The sequence below is a fragment of the Xenopus tropicalis genome, chromosome 6 (assembly GCF_000004195.4).
Source record: "Xenopus tropicalis strain Nigerian chromosome 6, UCB_Xtro_10.0, whole genome shotgun sequence".
In the NCBI taxonomy this organism is placed as follows: domain Eukaryota; kingdom Metazoa; phylum Chordata; class Amphibia; order Anura; family Pipidae; genus Xenopus; species Xenopus tropicalis.
In genome coordinates, this window is record NC_030682.2 from 46,048,097 (window position 1) to 46,074,081 (window position 25,985).

At 35.2% G+C, this 25,985-nt stretch overlaps 1 protein-coding gene across 3 annotated transcripts in view; it reads right to left on the reverse strand.

The window, feature by feature from the left end:
• Positions 1 to 25,985, reverse strand: part of znf385d (zinc finger protein 385D) — a 194,343-nt gene that overhangs the window by 141,379 nt on the left and 26,979 nt on the right. For 2 of the 3 annotated variants that reach the window (XM_031904169.1, XM_031904170.1), the window contains exon 2: positions 9,662 to 9,807. In XM_031904169.1, coding sequence (XP_031760029.1) covers positions 9,662 to 9,807 — 146 coding nt within the window. The remainder of the gene's footprint in view (positions 1 to 9,661; positions 9,808 to 25,985) is intronic. The other variant, XM_002932412.5, reaches the window with a different exon arrangement.

The following is a 25,985-nucleotide window of genomic DNA, read 5'->3' on the forward strand; positions in this document are numbered from 1 at the left end:
TAAATTGAGAGTGTGTCTCTCTGAGCTCTAAGTTCACTCTTTGATAAATATACCCCTTGGTCTGTATGACCACAGGTGTGGACCCCCCCCAAAAATGACTGGATTCTGGTATGACTGCACAAGCATTTTTCAGACAAAAGTTATGAGGTCATCTGAAATTATACAGTGATCCAACTAATCTGTCTATGGTCAGAAAAGTCAAAAATAGTGCTATGTGGTCAAATGTGACAAAATTGCACCTGACATTTTATTTCACAATTCATAATTTGTTCATTTTTTTTTCACATTTATTATGCACCAAAACTGTGTGAAAGAAGTGAATGGCAGGTGTCCTTTTCACAACTGAAAGATCTTTTTTTTTGCTTTGTGGTTCAAGAGGTTTTTTACATTTTTCTGTGTTTTTTTTCATTTGTGCTTTGTTTAAAATACCATTTTAATAAATCACTTGGCATTTGTGGTTTTGGAGAAAATTAATTTTTTGTGGTTTAAAACATTAAATCATTAACTATGAAAATGAAATTGTTGATAAATGGGCCTCAAATTCTTTATGTATCATTATTTATCAATCAACTGAGAGTCAGTTGGAAGCACAGGTTTAATTTTCTTTTAGTGAAATAGGCAGAGTATATTGAAAATTGTGGGAACCATATAATCTTCAAAGAAGTTAAAATTCTATATTTTCATATATAATTATGTTCCTCAAAAGTCGTTGGTTTATGTCACCCTCCTCCCTGTATATTTGTAATTTATTCCTGTTTCTTCCCCTACAATACAATACAACAGCACATAAATCTACTATGATCCTCCATTAATATGGATGCCCAAATAGCAGGCCCACAGGAAATTGCTTCATACTGGGGTAATAACATAGACACAGGAAGTAGCTCCTGAGTTATAGAAAACATGACTGACAGACAGTTTATGCAGGAAGTGAAGATAATGCATAATTTGCAGTTCAATTCATAGTAAAGCAGGAGAGGGATGGACACAATGAAACACAAATGAGCAGAATTATTTCTTCACAGTAGGGATAATGGCAGCATTGAAATCATGTCATTGAATAAGTGTAAGTTAATACAGCAAAAGAATTGAAAGGTGATTGGCATAAGGAGAAATGAATCCTATACAGGGAAATGACACTAAATTGTTCTTTTCAGTTTTCAGACGAGACAAGACTAGTAAAATAATCCAGTTACAGTTTATTGCTGGAAAGCTATAGGTAAAATAAAAATCAATCCTATTCAGAATTATCCTATATCAAGTTCTCTGGCTGTTACCAACCAAAAAGGCTAAAGCTGGCCATACACGTGGCGATCTGACGATGTTTCGTGCGACCATCGGTCGCACGAAACATCGTCAGATCCGCACACACCATTCAGGGCGCCATTCAGGGCGCGCTGAAGGGAGATTTTGGTCAGGCGCCTTCTATGGCGCCCGATCAAAATTTTCAAACTGGTCCGATCGGCGAGTCGGTCGATATCAGCAGCTTCCTGCGATATCGGTCGACTCGCCGACATACCATACACGTACCGAATATCGTACGAAACGAGGTTTCGTACGATATTATCGGTGCGTGTATGGCCACCTTAAGTCTTGAAGGCTGCAGAAAAGGTAAGAAACAAAAGAAAGTAAGACGGACGTTCCCATCTGCTAACCCACCAAACAGTAGGAACTGTACTATAGGTTTACAGGGTAACTCTTTTGAAATAAAAAATAACAAAAGTGGTATAAAGGCTTTATTGGCTAGCTAAGATAACCATAGCAAGCTTTCAGAACATTTTAGTTCCTTTTTCATTACGGTAATCAGCTTGAAAAAGGAACTAAAATGTTCTAAAAGCTTGCTATGGTTATCTTAGTTAGCCAATAAAGCCTTTATCCCACTTTTGTTATTTTTTATTTCAAAAGGGTTACCCTGTAAACATATTTGACTGGCTAACGGTACTGGCTAACGGTACATCACCTTTTCCTGCATCTACTATAGGTTTATTAACATATCAGTAAGGAAGTTCTTCGTAGGTTGTACCCAGTCAGACTGGGGTACCTGTGGCCTATCGGCTAACTGAGACAAGGGCCCTCCACCCAGCTTCCTTTTCCCCTGCTCAGCTGCTCTTCTCTATGCTGTACCTCCATGCTCCTCTACCCCAGCTGCACTTCACTATGCCATACCTCCAGAGAAAAAAAATTAAAGATGACCATGGGTTTCACGTCTTTAATTTTGTTTCATCCCGTGACTGTGCACTGATGGCTAGCATACTGGGAAAAACCAGTCCAAGTTATGTAGTACCTGTGTGTGTTCTGAATATGTTTCGATAATGTGCATACAGAACACATGGTTTGTCAAATATGTGGACATATTATAGTGTCTTTAGCTTTTCAAAAATTGAAGTCAGTATTTTATTTTCTAAACCTATTCCTTTCTTTTTTTGATTGTATACTAAAAGTATACCAAACAAATATGCCACAAAGTAAATTAGTTATTAATGAATTCAAATACATTGTAAACACTGCCATCTGCATGTTACTACATTCCAAATAAAATATATGCTTGATTCAATCTGCTGCATTGTGTTCTTTAGAAATCTGCCAAATAATCATTAAAATTGACTTTAATATACTCAAAATAACTTTCTGATACTGAGCAACATCTTTTTAATGTCACAACTTTTTACATTTTTGTCAGTATACTATGACTTTAAACCTTACCTAGTGCTATTCATGTTTCTGAAACATAATTCTCCAGACCCTGTTTCTTAAGCTGCCATACAGTGAAAGATTCCCTCCCTTTGCAACGTCACCAAATGAGCTGATCCTACCGATATGCCCACCTTCAGGTAGGCTATATATTGGATCGATCCAATGTCCAAGGGCCACACAATTTGTCCAAGGGCCACACAATCAGATCACATTGAGGACACACAAGCCATCAGGGCAAGGACTGCATTAACAAGCCAATATGCTCCTTGATGGGATTTTTATACCTGCCCAATTAAAATTTTCTTGCTTTTTTGTCAAATATCAGTAATGTAGGCCCATCTGATGGCACCCATTCATGGGCCAATAAAGCTACTGATACAGTCCGTCAGAAGCTTTTGAAGCCTGTATATGGCCACCTCTGACATCTTGTGTGCAGGCCAAAGACAGTCATAGGTCTAGTCATAGATACTAAGGGGCACATTTACTAACCCACGAACGGGCCAAATGCGTCCGATTGCGTTTTTTTCGTAATGATCGGTATTTTGCGTTTTTTTAGGCGTCTTTACGATTTTTGCTAAAAAACGCGAGTTTTTCGTAGCCATCCGAAAGTTGCGCAAAGTCGCGATTTTTTCGTAGCGTTACGTTTTAACGCTACGAAAAAGGCGCGACTTTTCGCGCAAGTTTTAACGCTACGAAAAAATCGCGACTTTGCGCAACTTTTTTTTTTTTCGCAAAAATCGTAAAGACGCCGAAAAAAATCGCAAAAAATACGAAAAAGTCGCAAAATGTTCGTTTCCAATCGGAATTTTTCCAATTCGGATTCGAAAAGGTGTCTTAGTAAATCAGCCCCTTAGTTATAGGTCCATAACAATGGAAATAGGCATGTCAGAGTCCGACACAGGTAAGGAATGGGGACTGCAAAGGGGCCTCAGTTTAGTATTAGAATTAAAGACTAGTGCTACAAAGATACGTCAGTTGATACCAATGGTAAAGCTTGGTCATAAATGTTTTCAGTCTCAAAGTTTTCAACCTAAACTTGATTTTTTCTTTATGCTCGTATTTCTTGCTTTAACACTGATATAAAAAACATGTGACTATGTTAGGCCTGCCAATTGCATTACCATGCTTATTAAGTGTATTCTGTGTTTGAATATTTGTTTGACAATGTCATGCTAGAAAAATAACGCTCATTTGAAGTGGCTCTTTACTAATAAGTCATCCCCTAAGGAAATCATACAACGAATTGAATGGAAATTCACCAATTATTCATACTGCTAAAATGTTCCCAAATTAGCATAGTGAAGAGTCTCAAAAACAAATCGTGTGCAGACATGTTTATTTTACAGAGCTGTAAGAGTTGATGTTTAGTTCTGGTTCCCAACCAACACTAACAAGTTCCACTGGCATGATATGTTATCTTACTATACATGTCTTACATACTATACATGTAATCGGCAGAAGGAAAAACGCACAATAATATATACCTTTACTACAATTCTGCACATAGCATATTATTCATTACATTATTATGCATTATTATTTACGTTTTTTAAACAAATGTTTTTATATATATATATATATATAAAAACATTTGTTTAAAAAACTTAAATGTTCTACCAGAAAGAAAGACTAGCTAAATGATATAAAGATAACTCCCAAAGCATGCTCTACAGCCCAAAAGTAATTAATAATAAATAATGATTTTGTGCATTAGATTTTGCATGATATATTATTACATAAATTATTGTACATTTTATTTGTATTCATATATTATTAAAATACATTTTAGCATGAGCATTGTTCAAAAAAAACATTTTTTTTCTTTTTGGTAAAACTGTGTTTGTAAACACACAGTGACCGTAATTTCAGTAAGTTATCTATAAACCTTTATAACAACATACCAGAACTCACAAACTGACAAAACTCTGGGGCAGCAAAAATTTTAAAAAGTAAAATTGTAAATCAGTTACTACTTATTGTATTTTTATATGTACATCTAATTTACATTGACAAGTATAAATGAACTTGAAAAGCATATTACAGTCATGGAATTTATTATCCAAAAACCAGGCACCCAGAGAGAATAGCTCCGTGAAACAAAGTGCAGGAGGCACATAACTAGACAAGACAATCCTGCTATACATTAATAGGATACTACATTGTCCTTTTCAGGGAAAAGCAACCTGTTGTTTTTTTTTTATTACGTCAATACTTTTAGGGGCCGATTCATTGAAACACGAGTTCGAATCCTGAATGGGAAAAATTTGGATTGGATACGATAATTTCTGAAGATCGCAAATATCACGAAAATGCTTACGAAAAAATTGTATTAGTCACGATAATATGGTACTGGCGATACGAAAGTCACGAAATTTTCATACTGAACGATTGTAAACAGCGGAAGAACCTTTCCGAACTTTTCGCGCAAGCGTACGAAAAAGTTGCGCGGGCATGCGAAAAAGTCGCATAAGCGCGAACAAATTTATGGAAATACGCTCCGAGCGTTCGTGTCTTAATAAATTTCCCCCTTAATGTTGTTAAGTTATGGAGCTCTACATTAAAGAAAGACAGTTCATCCAAAAAACCCAAAGTTGCAATTTCAGATATCAGATCTAATACCTGTAACAGACTTCATTTACAGTCTATTTCAAGGTTAGAAACATGACAGGTACAGCAAATAGGGCTTTTGTATAAGAATAGTCACAGGATAAAGAAGATTTATGAATTCTTGTGCTCAAGGTAAAAAGGAAAAAACAAAACACATAATTGAGGACATAACACTTATGCAACTTTTTTGGAGGAGAGAATAGTTGCATACAAACAAAAATCAAATTTTTACATATATTTTCAATAAAATGTAATTGTTTTAGTAAATGGAGGAAAAATAAATAAAATAAAGCTGTTGAGACAATTTTCATTCTATAGAAAATCAGCAGCTTTTTCATGCACATTTCTTGTTTTTTTCTTCAAAATATCTGTGAGTATATTCCTGTCTTTCACAGGAAAAAGTTTACATTGCCCACTGCGCTTGAGGATGTAAATGATCCCAATAATCTTGCTACACAGCAACACAGTTTAAGCATGCTGTTGATTTACATGGTATGCACTGTAAACTCTTCATTAGTTCAGCCCTTATAAACCACAGTTAAAAAAAAAGATAAACATTCACTATTCAAAAAATGGCACATTAATTACTATTTAAGTTGGTCACTTTTTCTAATCTTTATAAATATTATGTATTATGGATTAGGACTTGCTATTTTTTCTATTTCAACAAAAATATGTTTTAAAGAGCTGGAATATTGAGTAGGCTTCTTTCATCCAACAGTTACCCACTTGTGTTTGATGCATTTAATTTTCTTCTGCAATCATATTCTGAATGGAAGCAGAGAAATCCTAAGGGTAGCCTCCTAACAGTGTTTTAATAATTTCTTACTACGCTCATCATATTTTGCTGGTTGAGTGATGGACACACATTTTATAAGGATCACTACTTCATCCTGTTAACATTAAACCATATACAATGTTTCTGCAGTTTGAAACATCATTGAGTTAATTTTAAATATTGTAACTTTTTTATTTCCTGATTTAATGCACCATAATGTTTGAATTCTCTTATACAAAATTTGGCTTCTATTGGCATTGTGAAGAAATATCTGCAGGCATTAAACAAAACTATTCCATATTGTTTTGTAGAAGCTGAGTTAGTGAAAAGCCTACATTATGCACCTTAGTGAAAGTAAACAGATGATGGGGTAGAGGATCACAATGGAAAAGAGAATAGCAGACCAAGAACTGTCACCTGACAGCATTTGATATTTCTAACAGTTCCTAAATGCATGCCCTGTAGTCTTAAATTCTTTTGTTGACAATGATTAGTTTCTGAACAAAGCACCAAAAAGTTTTGTTACAAAATAAAGCCATATCTGAGTTATTGTGTTCACTAGACAAAACATTGATAAGATGGGTAAGAATGCACTAGAAACCAAAACTTATGGCAACAGTACAGGGGCACTTTAGGGACCATCTCCTGTGTTTTTTTTTATATCTTACAGGTAAAACCCATTACTAAACACACTAAATTGCCATAAATTGCTATAAACAAGCTTGAGAAGCATTTCCAAGACAAAAGTGCCTACAACTTACTGCCTGGGCCCTTAAGTCCTAGCATCTTTCACTGCAACAAGTAAGTTAATTTATATATGATGTACCTAGTTGTTTATGAACTCACATTTAAATAACAATTAAAACCTTCAAACAAGGTATTGCTTATAGGCTTTATACTCCATTGGCAACTGCACCACCTTTGTAAATGTAAAGATAAAGTTGTTAGGCTGGGAAACCACAATTATAACATGTAGCTAGCCCCTTCATGAGATGATATAAGATGAGGCCAAAACATCATAGTATATCTTATTTCCAGCCCTACTAGGGGTTATACAATAAAAAGACAATATGATGCTTTTATCCTTTTAGTAAGTATCTATTATGATATATGAAAATACACCACCAACTTTTATCTCTTGCATAAATGACTCTCTTTGAAAATCCACTGCCTTTTCAAACAGCATTCTGGTCCAAAGAAATCAGATAATTACTCTAATAAATGAATTAATAAATTAATTAATTAATTAATCAAATAATCTCCCCTTTGCTTTATAAATTGTATACAAGCCCCTATACTCAATTCAAACCATTATGCTTAACAATATAGGTACTCTTTAATTCAATTTAACACATGTCCCATGCTAATTCTAGTTTAGGAACTTAGAAACTTTCTTTGCCCTGCTATCTTTCCTCTCTCTAACAAAGCTGGCCATACACAAGGTCATTAAACCAGCAGATCTTTGCCCGATATGCCCACCTTGAAGTGGGCGATATCAGACTGATCCATCAATCTGCCTTTGGATCAAAATGACAGGATGTAGGCCGACAAGATTTATTAACCCGCCTAATCAACATCTAGCTGATTTTCCAATACTGGACAAGAAGGTCCATCTGAATCCTCTATACACAGGATGATAAGCTGCCGACTCCATTAGGAGCATTTAGCAGCCCATGTTTATGTTTATGGCCACCTTTACCCTACCAATGAATTCCCAAACCAATAAGCTGGCTAAAGAACATGCATAACAGTGCTAAAGGGATGTTTATTCTGCACAATGCTACACATGCTGCACCGCTATGGATGAATGTACATTTTAAAAATACACCACTCGCTTCCTAGCGTAGTAATGAGGGGAGCCAACATTCTTACTTGCTAGGGGACAAAAAGTAAAGGGAATTGAGGTTAAGTACAGGCAAATCAAATAAATCATACACGAAAAGTAGAGTCAGTCATTTTCGTACTCAGCCAAAACATGTTTTCTTTTGTTGATGATTCAGTATTTGCTTGAATCCAAAAATTAAGTGCATCCCTATTTTCCACTTTGTCACAAGGGATTGCTATGAAGCTATATATCTCCTTATAGTATTTAAAGGCATTTACTACGAGTACTACAGTATGATGCCCCATCTAGTGGAAGAAAAGAAAGTGTGCTAAGTTATCTCTAGGTCCATTAATGGTACATACTGTATAAACCACTTCTATGCATTAAGCACCAATAGTGCTAAAGTGTAAAACAATACATGTCTAACGTAAATTTTCACAGGTTGGAAGGAATCATGATATACAGTACACATACAGTAATATTTTTGCCCAGTAACTACAGGTGTGGGATCTATTATCTTGGGCCAGAAATTTCCAAGATAAAGTTGTGTTCTCTGATTTGGATCACTGTACAAAATAATTTAAATATTAAATAAACCCTATATGATTGTTTTGCCACCAACAGGGATTTTTGTAGGTATAGTTTCAATTAAGTACAAGAAAGATGGCATTCCTCTAGTGGAAAGCTTGGTTTTCCAAATATTAGATCCCATACCTCTACTACTTTTGCTTTGTCTTCTTTTTTTTAGAATCACTCATTCAGCTTTTGAAATACAATGTTTATCTATTATTTAAATGTAAATAGTACTATAATTTATGTATGAATTAACTTTGTAATTTTTTTTTAAATTGTAATTTTAAACAGATTTTTTTTATTCTGCCTGGGTTCCTTAAAGGAACAGTAACACCAAAAAATGAAAGTGTATTAAAGTAACTAAAATATAATGTGCTGCTGCCCTGCACTGGTAAAAGTTGTGTGTTTACTTCAGAAAGTCTACTATAGTTTATATAAATAAGCTGCTATGTAGCCATGGAGGCAGCCATTCAAATGAGAAAAGGCACAGGCACATAGCAGATAACAGATAAAACACTATTGTATTCTACAGAGCTTATCTGTTATCTGCTATGTAACCTGTGCCTTTTCTCCTTTTTTCCAGCTTGAATGGCTGCCCCCATGGCTACACAGCAGCTTATTATATAAATTATAGTAGTGTTACTGTAGCAAACACACCAGTTTTACCAGTGCAGGGCAACAGTGCATTATATTTTTATTACTTTAAAGCGCTTTCATTTTTTAGTGTTACTGTTCCTTTAATTCCAAAATCCACTTTCCTGGTGTTTTATAAGTCAGACACGACATTAGGCACATTCAAGGAGATTGCAAGTAAAAAATCAATACTTTATTACGTCAACATCTCCATCCCAAAAGAGTATTCATCTATCCATCACATTATGTCTGTGTTTTTATTTTCCTCCAAACCTGTGGTCTTTGGATAGGATTTTGCCAGTTTCCAAAATAACAAAAAGGTGTCTTTTTTAAATACAGTTACACATTTGAGTAAGTGTATATTATTTACAGTCAGGGATATTAGGAACCAAAGAATAAGTGTGATCACCTAAGGATCCCATAAAATACAATGAAAATTAGCAGTGACCTGAAAATGTAAATGTTAAAAGCTCAACTGCAAATTTATATGCCCAACAAAGATTTGTTTTGTCAATTATTGCTTAGTAATGGTTGAAAACTTATTTACTTACTGATGTGAAGTTTGGTAACAGATTTACAGCTGCACCCCCATCCAAAGTAAATGGAAGGAACTGCTTAATATCCAGCGGCGTCTGTAATGCTGGTAGTGGGGGGCGGACCAGCGCTGAGAGTGCAGAACTATGGCACGTACCTCCTGCTAATAAGAAGAAGATTATGAATGTTTTACAAAAAATCATGATTCTACAGTAACAAGGTTATCATTCCGCATTTTCTAGAAAAAAAATAAAATAGTTAGTAAATATTACCTTTCCAAGGAGAAAGATCTAAACTAATCTAACACATAATGCATATTTGATATTTTCATTGTATTAAATAATTCCACCTTTAACAGGAAAAGGAGAAGGAAGGAAGGTAATTTTGGCATTTTACTGCCAATAGATTTGCCACATTAGTGCCACCTAGAACAATATATTTATTCTGCAGAAACCATTATCATACCTGAGTAAACAGCTTTAGAAGCTTTCTCCGTTTGCTTAATACAACAGCTGCTATTTTAAAGGAGAAGGAAAGTCATTTTGGCATTTTACTGCCAATAGATTGGCCATATTAGTGCCAAGATAGCAGCTGCCATTTTAAGTAGCTTCCTTCCTGTAATTTCTAGCAGTTATAACTGAGGTCACACATTCCTAAGGGAAGGAGTTATTAGCATTCTGGTAAGAGTGGGGAGCAGGATAGGGAAGAGAGGAGAGAACTTTGCAGACTCGGGCCCTGGGAATTAAGGCTGTTTCTGAGAGAGGAAGTCAGACACTGGAACATCATGTTTACAAAAAAAGGAACAAGAAATCCTGTGTTTCTTTTGATAGAGGACTTAGCGCAGCAGTACTGTAAGTGCTTATGGCTCTATTTACTTAGACCATTCTGGTAAAGCTTACTTAGTTATTACCTTTCCTTCTCTTTTAAAGGAACAGTAACACCAAAAAATGAAAGTGTATAAAAGTAACTAAAATATAATGTGCTGCTGCCCTGCACTGCTAAAAGTTGTGTGTTTACTTCAGATAGACTACTATAATTTATATAAATAAGCTGCTGTGTAGCCATAGAGGCAGCCATTCAAAGGAGAAAAGGCACAGGCACATAGCAGATAACTGATAAAACACTATTGTATTCTACAGAACGTATCTGTTATCTGCTATGTAACCTGTGCCTTTTCTCCTTTTTTCCAGCTTGAATGGCTGCCCCCGTGGCTACACAGCAGCTTATTATATAAATTATAGTAGTGTTACTGTAGCAAACACACCAGTTTTACCGGTGCAGGGCAACAGTGCATTATATTTTTATTATTTTAAAGCTCTTTCATTTTTTAGTGTTACTGTTCCTTTAAGTAGCTTCCTGCCTGCAGTCTCTAGCCATTATAGCTGAGATCACACATTCCTAATGGAGGGGGGGGGAGTTCTTAGCATTCTAATGGGAGGGGGGAGCAGGAGAGAGGAGAACTGCGCAGACTCTGGTCACGGGAATTAAGGCTGTTTCTGAGAGAGGAAGTCAGACACTGGAACATCATGTTCATTGTCCAAAAGAGACAAAAAATCATGTTTTTCTTTTGATAGAGCATTAGCATTACTGTAAATGCTTATGGCTGTACTTACACATACCTTTCTGATAAAGCTTACTTAGTTTTTACCTTTCCTTCTCCTTTAAGAAACTGTTCTTAATTTACATGATCTATGACATTTTCAGTGCATTATGGTTTTACTAAATTTGGTGCATTAAAGATAATGTTTCAGTTACGACATACTTCGCTGCACTTTTGCAAACTGAATTAGTGACAACGTATTTGATGCAAACTTGCATAAAATCAGAAGACCTTAGGAATTATCTCTACTTCTCAGCAGGGTGAATGAAAACTGTGCTATTACAATCTCATTACAGAAATTAGCAGAGAAGAAATTAGGGACTGATGCAAAAGTTAGGCAAGCAGCAAGGATTACTAATATTAGTTGCAGTATTTGAGTAAAACTGAAAATGAAATTTCTTATAAATAGGCAAATACTTTAAAGATGAATTTCTCCAATTACTGAATGGGTACATTTGTTCTTTTGACCTTATAAAAAGACAGGGAAACATTTTTCTTTTCTATGGTACATTACATTTTTTTTGTAAATAGAAGCTTTTGACAATTAAACAATTATCAGCATTCCAAGGCTACCTGCTCATTTAACTGTGACTAAAAACTGCACCACTCCAACTGTGCTTAGGCTGCTACAATGTCAAAATTTAGCCAAAATTATTGTGGTAACAAACCATGAAAAAAAGTGGCTATAAACAGCCCTTAATTCATATAAATCAAATTACAATATATGTTAAAACTTCCTTCTTTCCTTTTCAATACATTACCTTTTATTACAATTTATTGGCAAATCAATAGAAATGACCAACGTCAATTAATAACTGTATCATATACAAACATATTCAATTTACTGTACTGGTAAGCAGACAAATAAATTTTTAAAAACCATCCCATTAAAGTGGTTCTTTAAATACTTTCAGACCCTATACTACAGAAACTACTGAATCAGGCTGCTAGAATGCTTGCATCAGTGTTCACTTTTTTATCATAAAATGTAATATATAAAAAAGAAAAGGAGGAATATAGAAGCTTCTATATATAATTTAATTTATAGGATATAAACTGTAAGGCTAAGGTGATATTCTTCCCCTAGTTCTTTACCAGCAGAATATTGGAAGGGATAAGACAATGCCTTTAATGTAATTGTTTAACAAGGTTAAAATAAATATCAAACTTGTCCACAATGCACGGTATTTACTGAACCTCAGGGAAAGCTTAGACATAATTGTGCTTTTCGAAAGAGGCATTTACTGCCTCGAAACATCAGCAGTGCAAAAATGCAATGATTGAAATACCTGTGCCTCTTCAAGTTTGTTTGAAGACTGCAAACTCTTGGGATTGGTTATTCCTACCTGGAGAGCACCAAGCAGTACAAAGTGCTGAGTGCAATACTCTTTTCCCAATTAAGCAGCACTGGTACCAAATACAAGTTGAAATGTCTACTCTTTCCGAAGATCAATAAACACAAACTGGGTTTGCAGACCCATTATTGCAATATACAGCTATACACTGTAGATATAGAAGCATACATTGAATTACAAGTATGCTGACAATAGGCAGCAATTTGCTGCGTTCATGGTAAACTGAGGAATATCAGATAATGCTTTCTCTAACCCCTTCCTCCTATTCAGTTTTTGTCCTTTATATCCAGTGGAAATACTATAAGTAATCCACAAAAAAACAGAAGGTAAAATAGTGTTTTTAGTTAAAATATTCAGGGTCCTCCTTCCTTATTTAAGTTTTTTTGCTATCCTTTTAATTTTTTCACAATTCAGAAAAAAAAGACAACAATTGATTTTATAGTATGTCAGGCAGTGGACAATCTTGAGCGGTTATTCCTACTTCTTGGCTTTACTATTCTATTTCTGACAGGCAACCTCACAAATACTGTAGGGCATGCTCTCTTGGTTACTAGACTTTGCCCCTGTCTGGCTTTTTTTGTAAGGTAATACTCACACTAAAGGAGTACTACAAAAGATTTCTGTTAATATTTGCAGGGACTCATCTGACCTTGGTTTTGTACTTTTATATTCCTATGTCAAAAACCATCTCCTGCAGAAACTGCTAAAAAAAACTACAAATAAATACCTTTTATTAGTAGCTCTTAGCATCAATTGCTTTTGAATTAAGATCTTGCTAAACCCATTGTTATAATCAAAGGAACACTAGTTATCCTCCAATGTAATAGTTTTGAAGACAAAAACTACAAATATTAAAGGGAAACTATTGTAAAAATGAAATGTAAAAGAAGCTTCACCATACTGAAACAAGAAACGTAACTATACTATAACTACAATTAATTAAACATTCTGTACTACTTTTAAATTATCCAAGATATAGTAGATCTGTCAGTCAAAGTCAGACTTCTGACACCTGCATGAGGAGAGAATGAAGAGAGACAGATGCTGAGAGGAGAAGAGTGAAGGAGTAACTTGATTATTTCAAGAACATTATAGAAAGTTTAATTGATTACATTAAGAAAATGTCTTATTTCAGAAGTTCATGTAAAATTTTCATTTTGGTGATAATTCTTCTTTAAGTCATTAAACCCCTTACAGTCTCAGGGATCTTCTGTTATTTGTACAATATGTTTAAAGTCCAACAAAACCCACAGCTAGTACATATACTACAGAAAAAAGATGTTTCATATGGGAAAAAATAGTAACATGCACATATAAAGCCAGTGGACAGATTCTACATGCTTAACTGAAAAGCTTACACACAGCGCCATACTTTTTTCCCATAGGAAAGTTAGTTTCATGCATAATTTCATCTTTTAATAATGCAAATTACATTACATTATTGCCTTGTATGACTATATTTAAATTGTCCTAATATTCTTTAGTTTTTTTAAATCCTGCAGAGCTGTTTTGCCTGGGTTTGGGGCCCAAATTGTAAATAAATAGGAAACCATAACAAATATCTTACCATTTATTATGCTATTTGTATGTGCTTCCTGACAAAAGAAAATGTTTCCGTGGGAAGGAACCCTATCAGTCATCTCTCAAGAGTTTTTGTATTTAATCTGATTTTGGCAATCACAAACTGCACCTGCTAATTTTACCACTCTTCTAGGAAATTAAACAGAATTTGTGCCACAAAAGCATGCATTATTTTATTAACTGGTTACAATAATAACTTTGCTTTGTTGGCACAACAGGAAAATGTGTTTTGAGTTTGTGCATGAATCATTTTTTTATAAAGACTGAGTTTCAGAGCATGACAAAAGAAAGCTGAATTGCTGAAGCCTCACAGCTGCATCTCTATTCTTCCTACAAAGACAATGGCATAATCTTTGTTGAGACACTTCATAGAAACAAGAAAAACAAAGCACCATGATACTGTTCAATATTTTTCATGCAATAAGTGCATAAATAAAGAATCTCATTCATTCCTATAGTAACTCTGTGCAAACAACACAACTAAATACTTAGGGGCAGCTTTTTCAAAATGTGAGTTTAGAGCTCACCCCAGAAAAATTAACCCACTTCCTTATTTATTCCTATGGGATTTTTCAAAGCATATTTATCAAATGGTAAACTCTAACTTTCACCCATTAATAATTCTAAAAATCCCATAGGAGTAAACACAAATTGGGTGAATTTTTCTGTGGTGAGCTCTAATCTTACATTTTAAGAAATCTGCCCAATGGAACTATATTAACTAAAGGTCAGGATGCATTGCCCATTCAGATTTAACTAAAATTTTTAGTCAGTTTGAAATATATTTTTCAGCAGGTTTGAAGTGCAAATTTTTTACCTAAATTTAATCAGTATCTAGTAGAAAAAGACACAAAAATATTATTGCTGCGATTCAGTACATTTTATGAAACACTGGCAGCACACTAATAAAACAATTCACTTGCACAGAGTGATTTTCACATGAGATTTATGTCAAGTTAGTGTAAATCTGTAAATCTTATACCCAAGGTTCAGCCGAATACGTCCATCTCTCTATTGGAAGCAGTGCTTTTGTTATGATAGTTGAAAATGAGTAAATTGAGAGGAGTGCCTGGCTTGACTGGAGTCTAGCACTCCAATCAATTTTCTACTGCCATGTCAGGCAACATTTGTCTTGCTTTTAATACACAGCATGTTGTATAAAATATAAAGTTAGTGGCAGAGCATTCTGTTAGATGTTTATCTGTTTGGCGACATGTGACTGATTAAATGTAATCTGGCATTTCAATCGAATATTACTGGCCAAAAGGGGGCCATACACGGGCAGATTTTAGCAGCCAATTTGGGCCCTAGAGTCAAACGATCAAACTGGCCCAATATCACTTAGCTTGGGTATTTCAAGCACTTATACATAAAGATGGTGGCTAGAGATGAGCAAATGGATTTAGGGCAAAATTCCACATTTTGCCATCAGTGAAATTTGCATGATAAATAATTTGACAAATACAAACACCAATGCAAAGGCTGAGAATAAATTTAGTGAAGCCAATACAATCATTAAAAAAAGGCTGTGATTTGTTTTTTATTTATTTAAGAAGGACTCTCTACAGACATTATTTAGATTATTAGTGAAATTTTTACCATTTATATAGGTCATCTGTTGTATACTTTTCATATTAGGAGGTCTCTAGCTTACAATTTATTATTACTACTTATGCAGAAACCCCTTATCGAGAAAACTCTGAATTACAGGAAGGCCATCTTCCATAAACTCAATTTTACTAATAACACAGGACCTTGTACTTGATCCCAATTAAGATATAATTAATCCTTATTGGAGGCAAAACAATCCTATTGGGTTTATTTAATGTTAAAATGATTTTCTAATAGACAAAGTATGGAGATCTAAATTACAGAAAGATCCCTTATGCAGAAAACACCAGGTCCCAGGCATATATTAGTACCTGAAAATACATGAAGTTGTATCTCTTTGTTTTACATACCCAAAATGTAAAAACATTTTTTACATAAAAAGCATTTTTACTGATTAAAAAGTTGCGTTTTTTTTATTTTTTTTAAGATGGAAGACAGTAGCTCAGTAAACACTGCTGCTAGGTATCTCTTATCTACATTCTCATTCCATAAACTCTTTCAGTTCACTCTGTGACCTTAAGAATTCTATGGCGGCAATCTGCCACTATACTTCTCTAAAAGAGAGGAAGAAAATGGTTGGTTTCATTGATGTCTGTAGTCTTTGCAGCAATGTCATTTTCTAAAAAGTTTAGCAAAGCATTTTCTCTGCCAAATCCAAACTTTGTTCATAAATATTAATATATAAATAACTGTAACCAGCATAAAAATATAATAATTAAAAAATTAAAAGTGACAGGAGTTCACTGACGCATTATTAATCAGTACAGTAATTGAGATAAGAGAAAGGAAAATGATACTAAATTGTTTGCCTTTAGTTATGTGTCCCTATTTATTATTTGAACCTATGATTAATAAGACACTTGGAAATAAGTTTTTATTTTATGTCTCAACAAAATTCTAAACATCCAGTGAGAATTTCCAGGCTTTTTTTTAAGTACATCACAAGTTTGATAGCATGAAATGATTATGTTCTGGCCGGACTTTTATAGCCTCTGCAACCATGAAGAACTGTCTTGCAAGTTAGTGAAAGACCTTTTGTTTTATTGAGAAACACTTCTGGCAAAAACAACAGTTTATGATGCTTAAAAATAACACTATAAGAATCCAGGTAAGTCACCAAAGTAATATTTATTTAACTAAAAATGTGCATAGCAATACTATCATAAAATAGTAACACTGCCCCTCTTAGATGGGTCCCCAATCTGTCCTCCAATTTAAAGTGGCCTTACACATTAAGATCCAAGGTTGCCAAATGAGTGGAATTTTCTGCCCATATGTCCACCTAAGGTGGGTGATACCTGGCTAATTTATTCGTTTGGCCCTAGGGCCAATATTTTGTGCCAGTGCGCAGTGTATGTAATAAAACTTGTTAATGAAAAAGTTATGTTTGCTCAAAAAGCTTATGCCACCTGTACCTTTTTTGTGCATTGTAAACTTTTTAAGGCACTTAAAAAAAGTTTACAATGCGCAAATAAAATTTGCAATGCAATAACAGCCTAATGACGTTTGCTACATTACTCCAACCTTCCTTCTCCTTTAGTTTTTTTTTTTATTTTGTCCATACTCTTTGTGCTCTGGCTGTAGGATGGAATACTAGTTTGACTTAATTTATTAGCCTCTCACTATGATAGCAAACCTTTTATTTTGGCTACTTATTCAATGCACAGGTCTTTAAAAACTGATTGTCTTGAGAAATGGTCAGCTTATTTTAAACACATATCCAATAAAATGAATGTCAGCTGTTTTACATTTGGGAATATGCCAAAAACGCTCATATGGTTGGTACTGTTAATTGGCAACTAAAGCCATTATAATGTCTTAAAGGACATGTAAAGCCTACATTTGCCTACAATGTTTATCAGTTGGGCACGTCTCCCCCACCCAAATGGCATCATTTGTACTGCATATATCCCCTCCGTTTGCCAGCACCATCACATTTTCCTAAAACAAATAGCAGCTTTCACCCGGCGGCCATTTTTCCTCTGATACATAATTGGATACATTTAAATCTGCAAACAGCATACACACACAGACCCTTATTCAGTATACATTTCATCAAGAATACAGGCTCACACAGGCAGAACTGTCTATGATAAAAGTGCTGCTTTGTTTGAGCACTGTAATGGTAAAGCTGAGATCAGGAGAAAAAAACTGAAGCAGACAGCTAGAGCTGAGTTTCTATAGGAACCAGCAATGCCATCTCCTCACTGGCTGCTAGACTAGTAATCTGAGTTTAGAACAACTGAGCATGCCCACAAGCCAGGAATCAAAGCAAATTCCCGAGGGGGGGTGAGTGGGTTACAGGAGGAGAAGCAAATCTAAGTGATTAAGGGGATGTTGCAGCCTTACTATTAACCTTTGGGCAACCAGTGTGGCAGGTATTGAGAGATTTCAAAGGGCCTGTTCACTGATTACATTTTTGTATGTGGGGTTTACATGTCCTTTAAACAGTTTGAAACCATATGACTTTTAGATATATTTTTAGATGAGCTGGGGAAAATTATTTTTCTCTTTTTGCCAAAAAAAAGTAAAAAATGTTTTCATCAGTTATTACATTTCCTCCAAATTATGCAGCTTGCAACAACAATGAATATAGGTATACATTTACATGGCTTTTAAATTTGTGTACTTCTTGCTCTGCAGATTTCTACACCTTGCTTCTCATGCACCTAAGTATATACAACTGGTAAACTAGAGCACAGCACTACTATAGACTGAGGCAAATACAATATTATTTGGAATAGCAGTGAACAGAGGGGGTAACCCACAGAAACATCTATTTAAATGTTTATTACATTAACATTAAGGGGCCCATTTACTAAAAATTTTGAGATATATTTGTATGTATGCAAAAATTTCAGTAAAATTCCATGAGTTTTTCTTGGTTTTCTGTAAATTTCCACAAAAATATTGTAGTTTGCACAAAGAATACGAACATTTCGGAATTCGTTAACGCTTTGGTTACACTTTCATCGGGACTATATTTTCGCCAGGTTTGATCTGTCAAGTGCCATTGAGTTCTATGGAAGGCTTCAAAGCCAGAAGTGTTTTTGTGGCGTTTATGAACTTTTTGTCCGAAAATTTTGTGACTTTCGGAACACAATTGCCATATTTTCGTACGAACAATAAAAGCATCGTTGAGACATTTTAGAACTACAGAAATTGTCATGGTTACTTTGAATTTATACCATATCGCATTTCAAGGCCAGAAAAAAAACGCATCTTAGTAAATGTGCCCCTAAATTTATACCACAGAGTGCTTCAGTGTTCCTTGTGTATGGCATTGTATTGGGTGAAGTTATGCATATGTTTTTGTGCTAAGCGGGCCTCTCCCAGATATAAATATCTACAGTTTTGTTTTTTTTATAAGGCTAAATCTAGCACCCAAACATATATATTGTATATCTACAATATTTTAATTGTATCCAGAATTCCTTTATCACTCAGTAGGGAAATGCAACCTACTGATTTTTTACTTTTCAATTTTACAGATCATTGCATGAAATAAGGCTCCTGCACATGGACACCCTTAAGCAAATGCTTGGGATGCTGACAAGATAGTGGTAGAAATGAGTTGCTATTTTACAAAAAAATATTTGTCTGTATTCTATTTTAGTAGCTTACTAATGCTTAGCCCAAAATCAGGGACACTGTTCAGAAAGAACTAGAACATAAATATTTGCTTTTAGCTCTTATTAAAAGGGATGTTCGGTTTCAGGCAATAGTTTGAATTTAAAGAGCCCCTGTCAGAAACACTTTTGTAAATCATCGTTATTATTTGAAATGTTTAGTTTTGAGGCTACAGACCAGAAACAGTGCTGCTAAAACTCTCTCACTTTGTAAGGGTCACCGATACCAACTTGTGTTCTACCCAAACAGAAAGTTGACACTGAACTGGTTCTGCACATGCGTTCCCTCTCCTGCTTCATTTGCATTTAATTGATAACCTAGCATGAAAAGTCTCAACTAATGCTACTAGCACACGGCACCTCTTTTCTGTTAGTATATATACATGAGCTGCTGCCCTCTACAAAAAACATGAAAGTATGCATTTCCAAAACAAAATCCTTAAGTCTGTCAGTGCACTTACGGACACTGGGCAGAGGGCAGAGACATACCTGTGAACTCCCTCTATTTCCAGGGGAGTTTCCCTATTTTGCACTCCCTTCCCCAGCCTCCCTTTACTATACTTAATTTCCCTAGTTTTATAGTTTCTCCATCCATTATCCAATGTGTGCATGTGCAAAAGCTTTCAGTGGAATAATGTGCACATTCTGGTGACGTCAGTTCTGGCCAGGAATATTTTGTTGATAGAATTCTTCAATAATGGTGCCAATTTGGATAGAACTGATCTAAGCAAATCCATGCTCCCTAAGCAGTTAGATGAGAAACTGATATTAATCGAAATGTTTTGCAAATGTCAGGACACTTATGAGATGATGTAAAAGGCAAAAAGTTTGCCAACAGCAACCAATAAGGAGGAAGAATTTACTACTCACCTTATTGGTTGATATGGGTTACTGCATCCGGGCAAACTTTGTGCCTTTGGGGTTAAAGATTTATAAAAGCTTCTGAATGCTAAATGCCTAAATGTCTAAAAAACAGAAAATCAGATTGTTCCATAAGTATGAGAGGAAAGTTTCCATAGTGATAAAATGCTTGGAATGGTACGGCATACACGTGAGGAATCTATTAACCAGAAACCTCTTGACTAGAATTCTGTTATATTAAACACAGTCTTCATTTTTACTTATTTGCTTTTTCCCTGTTATAAGCTGATATTTTTTACTTGATTTTAACTAAGCCTACATAAAGCCATGTGAAAGATGACAAAACAACTGTATTCTGGTTTCATTCTGTATTTCTGGTTACATATGTTTTAGTATATTTTAGGGATGTTATTTCCCATTATGGGAAGATGGCACGTTCCTACATATTACTGATAACAAATGCTAATCTGTTCTGGCTTTCAAATAAAGTAATTATTACTTTTATAAACTGTACTATTTGTTGGAAAAGGGGTCCTCTCAAATCCCTCTCAAACTAGGATGCTGAAATGTCTTTAAGCCTTTACATGTTTTAGAAAGAAATACCTTTTAAGTTTCACAAATTTCACAGAAACAAGGTCAACTTCCCAAACAAATTAGCCACAAAGCCGGACCGAAAAGATCAGTTTGTGTTGCAAAATTACAATCACCGCTTCTTCTAGCAAGAGTTCTTATAGCTCCATGTTTGTGACTGTAAGGGAGCCATTTACAGTCATTTTTTTTTCCAATTCCGATTTTTCAGCAATAAAAGTCACAGAAAACAAGTCTCGAATTTTTCCAGATTTACTATGTGTCAAAATGGTTAAAAATTCAAATCTGACAATTTGCTAGCTGAAACCTAACCAGATCATGTACAAGTCAATGGCAGATGGCCCTTCCCTTCCATGGAGGATCCTTCTTTTGCTTCGAAACTTTAGAAGTTTTGGATTTCTGATGCTGTTTTTCATTTAATAAAATACAGAGTTTTGCAACGTTTCTGCAATTTTTTCCCACACAAACTTTTTCAGTTCAGACATTCTTGGAAATGAGTTTAATTGATTTTTTTTAAATAAAAAAACTAAGAAATGTTAGTTTTAGTAAATGTGCCCCTACAAGTAAGTGCACCTGGGCAGTAACCAATAACAACTAGTTAGTGATTAGCTTTTTTTACTGTACAATACAGACCCACACAATTATCCATTTACTGCACTGCTGGTGCAGAAATTTTCCACAACTGGCACAGTCTATTCAGCAATGTAAAGAGATGTAAAGAGCTGCACACACACTGTTTCCAGTTTTCAGCCTGAAATCCAGTAAGTGTAGCTGCACACAGGCCAATACAATTCCTGTCTCTGAAGCTAAACAAAGGAGAATGGGAGAGGATCAACTCAACTGCTTTGTATGCCCTTACCTTAAGTAAAATAGGTAGTAAAACATCTTCAAGCAAATAATCTACCCCTAGCTGTAGTAAAAATGTACCACCAATCTATTTTAGACTTCCCTACTGGATGTCTGATGGCTCATAAGGCTATAAAAATGACAACTTCTGGTGCCCACATCATTGACTTCTTTAACAAACAAAATTGTGCTAGGACACAACCTGTGGAATCCTCATAATCTTGCTCTGCAATGCCTCCTTGCTGTGCTCCGTCTAGTTGGTTCTCATCTAGTGAATCCTGCATCATTACATGGGGTTAATTATAATGGTCTACTTTGCATCTGTATTGAAACATATTGAAAAGGATCAACCTACATATTGGTTCAAATGCAAAAACTTAAAAAAATATTGCACTTGATGACATGCATTCTCCAAATTCCATTCAATTGAATCAATTAATTAATTAATTAATGGAGGTGGAGCAAAATTATAAAATCCTGTAATTTCCAATAAGATGTCTTAAATTGTCAATCTATATCCCCAGAATGAATATTTAACCAACAGATAGCTTCTATCATATTAAGAGGTCTATTAATACCCTTTAACATCTTTTCCCTTGAGCCACCATTTTGTGATGGGCTGTGGGCTCCCTCAGAGAGGGAGAAAGCAGCTCTAACTGTAACAGGAAGAAGTGTGGGAGTAAAAGGCTGAACATTGTGCATTAATAGCAATTTTCTATTTAGGAGTACCCAATGGTAAATACTACTAAAATAGTTTATTTTTAGGAAAAATGACATATGTATGAAGCAAGGTTTCACATATGAGATGTTTTATACAACATATTTTTATAGAGACCTACATTGTTCAGGGGGGTATAGTTTTCCTTTAAAAGACAGCCATGACAGTGCAGTTCAATGGAACAATTTTAATGACAGTCAGGATTCTTATTAAATTAACAGTGTGTTTATGTTACAAATATCTGTGTGAGCACTCTTTTCCATGTCATGATTTTCATGCCTAACTGGAAAGATAGCAATATGGAAATCAAAAACTTGATTATTTTTTACTTGCAGAAATCACCAGCACATTTACCATTTGTTTTAGCTACAGACATTTTAGAAATGATAACCAGCTGTGTAGCAATTCTGTACAATACACCCTTTACTACAAACCATGATCAGATTTGTATTAATTGGATATACAGTGGCTTCCAAAAGTATTCAGCTCCTTGAACTTTTCCACATTTTGTCACATTACAGCCACAAACATGAATCAATTTTATTGCAATTCCACGTGAAAGACCAATACAAAGTGGTGTAAACGTGAGAAGTGGAACGAAAATCATACATGATTCCAAACATTTTTTTACAAATAAATAACTGCAAAGTGGGGTGTGCGTAATTATTCAGCCCCCTTTGGTCTGAGTGCAGTCAGTTGCCCATAGACATTGCCTGATGAGTGCTAATGACTAAATAGAGTGCACCTGTGTGTAATCTAATGTCAGTACAAATACAGCTGCTCTGTGACGGCCTCAGAGGTTGTCTAAGAGAATATTGGGAGCAACAACACCATGAAGTCCAAAGAACACACCAGACAGGTCAGGGATAAAGTTATTGAGAAATTTAAAGCAGGCTTAGGCTACAAAAAGATTTCCAAAGCCTTGAACATCCCACAGAGCACTGTTCAAGCGATCATTCAGAAATGGAAGGAGTATGGCACAACTGTAAACCTACCAAGACAAGGCCGTTCACCTAAACTCACAGGCCGAACAAGGAGAGTGCTGATCAGAAATGCAGCCAAGAGGCCCATGGTGACTCTGGACGAGCTGCAGATATCTACAGCTCAGGTGGGGGAATCTGTCCATAGGACAACTATTAGTCGTGCACTGCACAAAGTTGGCCTTTATGGAAGAGTGGCAAGAAGAAAGCCATTGTTAACAGAAAACCATAAGAAGTTGGAAGTTGGAATCATGTATGATTTTCGTTCCACTTCTCACGTGTACACCACTTTGTATTGGTCTTTCACGTGGAATTCCAATAAAATTGATTCATGTTTGTGGCTGTAATGTGACAAAATGTGGAAAAGTTCAAGGGGGCCGAATACTTTTGCAAGCCACTGTAACTTAAAAGGCGCTTGAATATAATATATACAGTATTATGCATTCTTGTTCTTTTCATATAGATTTCTATACTAGTGCAGTCGTCTATTTTTGGAAGCCCTCCCATCTTTAAATGAAGCAAGCTATGTAACACATTGCTAAATGTTAAACATTATGTCAGAAAAATATGAAATGTGTTTAGTTGGAGCTCAGAATTGCAAAGATCACTAAGAAACAATAGATATTTTATCAAAAAGAGAGATTTGTACAGCTTAACTCAGCACTTTTTAGGTAGAAATGGCAAGAGGTTTGCCACCACATGAAATCATTATTATACGGTGCAGAGCAGTATTTAGAAAGTCAGCTTGTATGAAACCATAATAGACCAAGCGCTTACAGCTGTAAGTAATAAAAATCTATTTGCTCCATATTTGTCTCATTTTAAATGTAAGTCTTATTGTTTAACCCACAAGAATATTTCTAAAGAATATCAATGCCCACATTTGAATAAGCCTTAAGTACAGGCATAGATTGTACTATCAAAGAAAATGTTTATTACATTCTTTTTAACACCCCAAAAATAGCAAAAAGAAAGGTTGCAAACAACCTTGATTGCTTTGTGTGCGCAGGCACACACACACACGCACACAGTACAATGTAGTAAGAAATCACTTAAAGGGGCAAACAGTTCCATATTCATCAGGAACCCACAAAATAAGGCTTAGCAATGTATTTTTACAATAGCTTTAACTATCTATGAATTCTAATAATAATAATCTAATAATAATATGTTCTCCCAAACACTACCACTTTTAGTTTACAATTGGCCCCCACCATCTTGGTTCTTAAGGGCAAAATTAGAAGAAGGATAAGTTATATCATCAAAATTCACTCACATTTAAACCCCGTGCATAAACAGGATACAAAGGTGGCACTTAGGGAATGTGAGGGGCTCAATATACAGAGTGTAATATTTGTCTAAACTAATGCTGCTTATTTCATTAGAAGTCAGTAAAGTAAAAAATTAAATCATGGGGTGTATTTAGGTCTGGTGCTCACCTTCATAAGCCCCTACATTGTGTGCATGAAGTCACACGTGCTGATATCATGTGACCCCCTTCCCCCTCACCCCCCCCCCCCCCCCGCTCTGTCGCTGTATTTCCTATATGAGATCTGCAGTGGATGCATTTTTTTAATAAAAAAAGAAAATATAGTGTATAGTGTAATATAGTGTAATATATATTATACTGTAAATATATTGCACCCACTGGGACAGAGGGTGACGTTGAGAGCAGAACAAACAGGTCAGTGCCCCTACGGGACAGGTTTAAATTCTTGTGAGTATGGGCACCAAGAGAAGATGCATTTAGAGGAAGGTTTATTTAGAGGAAAAATATTTGCATGTCTGATTCTTCTGTTTATAAAATGGCAAACCAACATTTTCCCTACATATTTTCTGGCCTTGCCTTGCTTTTGCAGAAACTTCTCTGCAGTCTGGTGGTCTTCTAATATTATTGCTATTAAAAGGCACTGATAACCTAAATATATGCACTTATGTGACATTTGTGTGTGTACAAGAACAGGGAAATATTCATTTAATTCCATTGCAATTTTTTGCTTGCTAAGGGTCCCTTAGTGTTTGGAAAATAATAATGGTGGCATTTACAGATCTGCTCCTTTCCACTCTCCTCTAATATTTCACCTCTGTTCGTGCTAGTGATCTATGCAATTAATGTGCGGCGGGAGAAGACTACAGTGTTTTTGCATTGATATGGAAGGCTCTGAAAGGTTTGATGAGGAAAAGCTTATCCCTGAAGGCTCATGACTAAGCAAATGTATTTGACTTGCTTTCCAGAGGACAGCTTTTTGCACTTCTGAACATTTTCTACCCATTCCGTGAGTGTACTAAAATTTCATGTTTACTTTTTTTTTTGTAATTAATAGACAAACCAGATCTCATATTCGCAACAAATACAAATCATGTGTATGTATATATATATATATGTATTAGGGATGCACCGAATCCAGGATTCGGCCAAGATTCAGCCTTTTTTAACAGGGGTCGGATTCTCCCAAATCCATGCTGGCTGAACCAAATCCTAATCCTTAGTAAAAAAAATTTCGGCCCTCTTTAACCCCTCCTTGCATATGCAATTTAGGGTTCTGATTCGGTTCGGTATTTGTCCAAATGC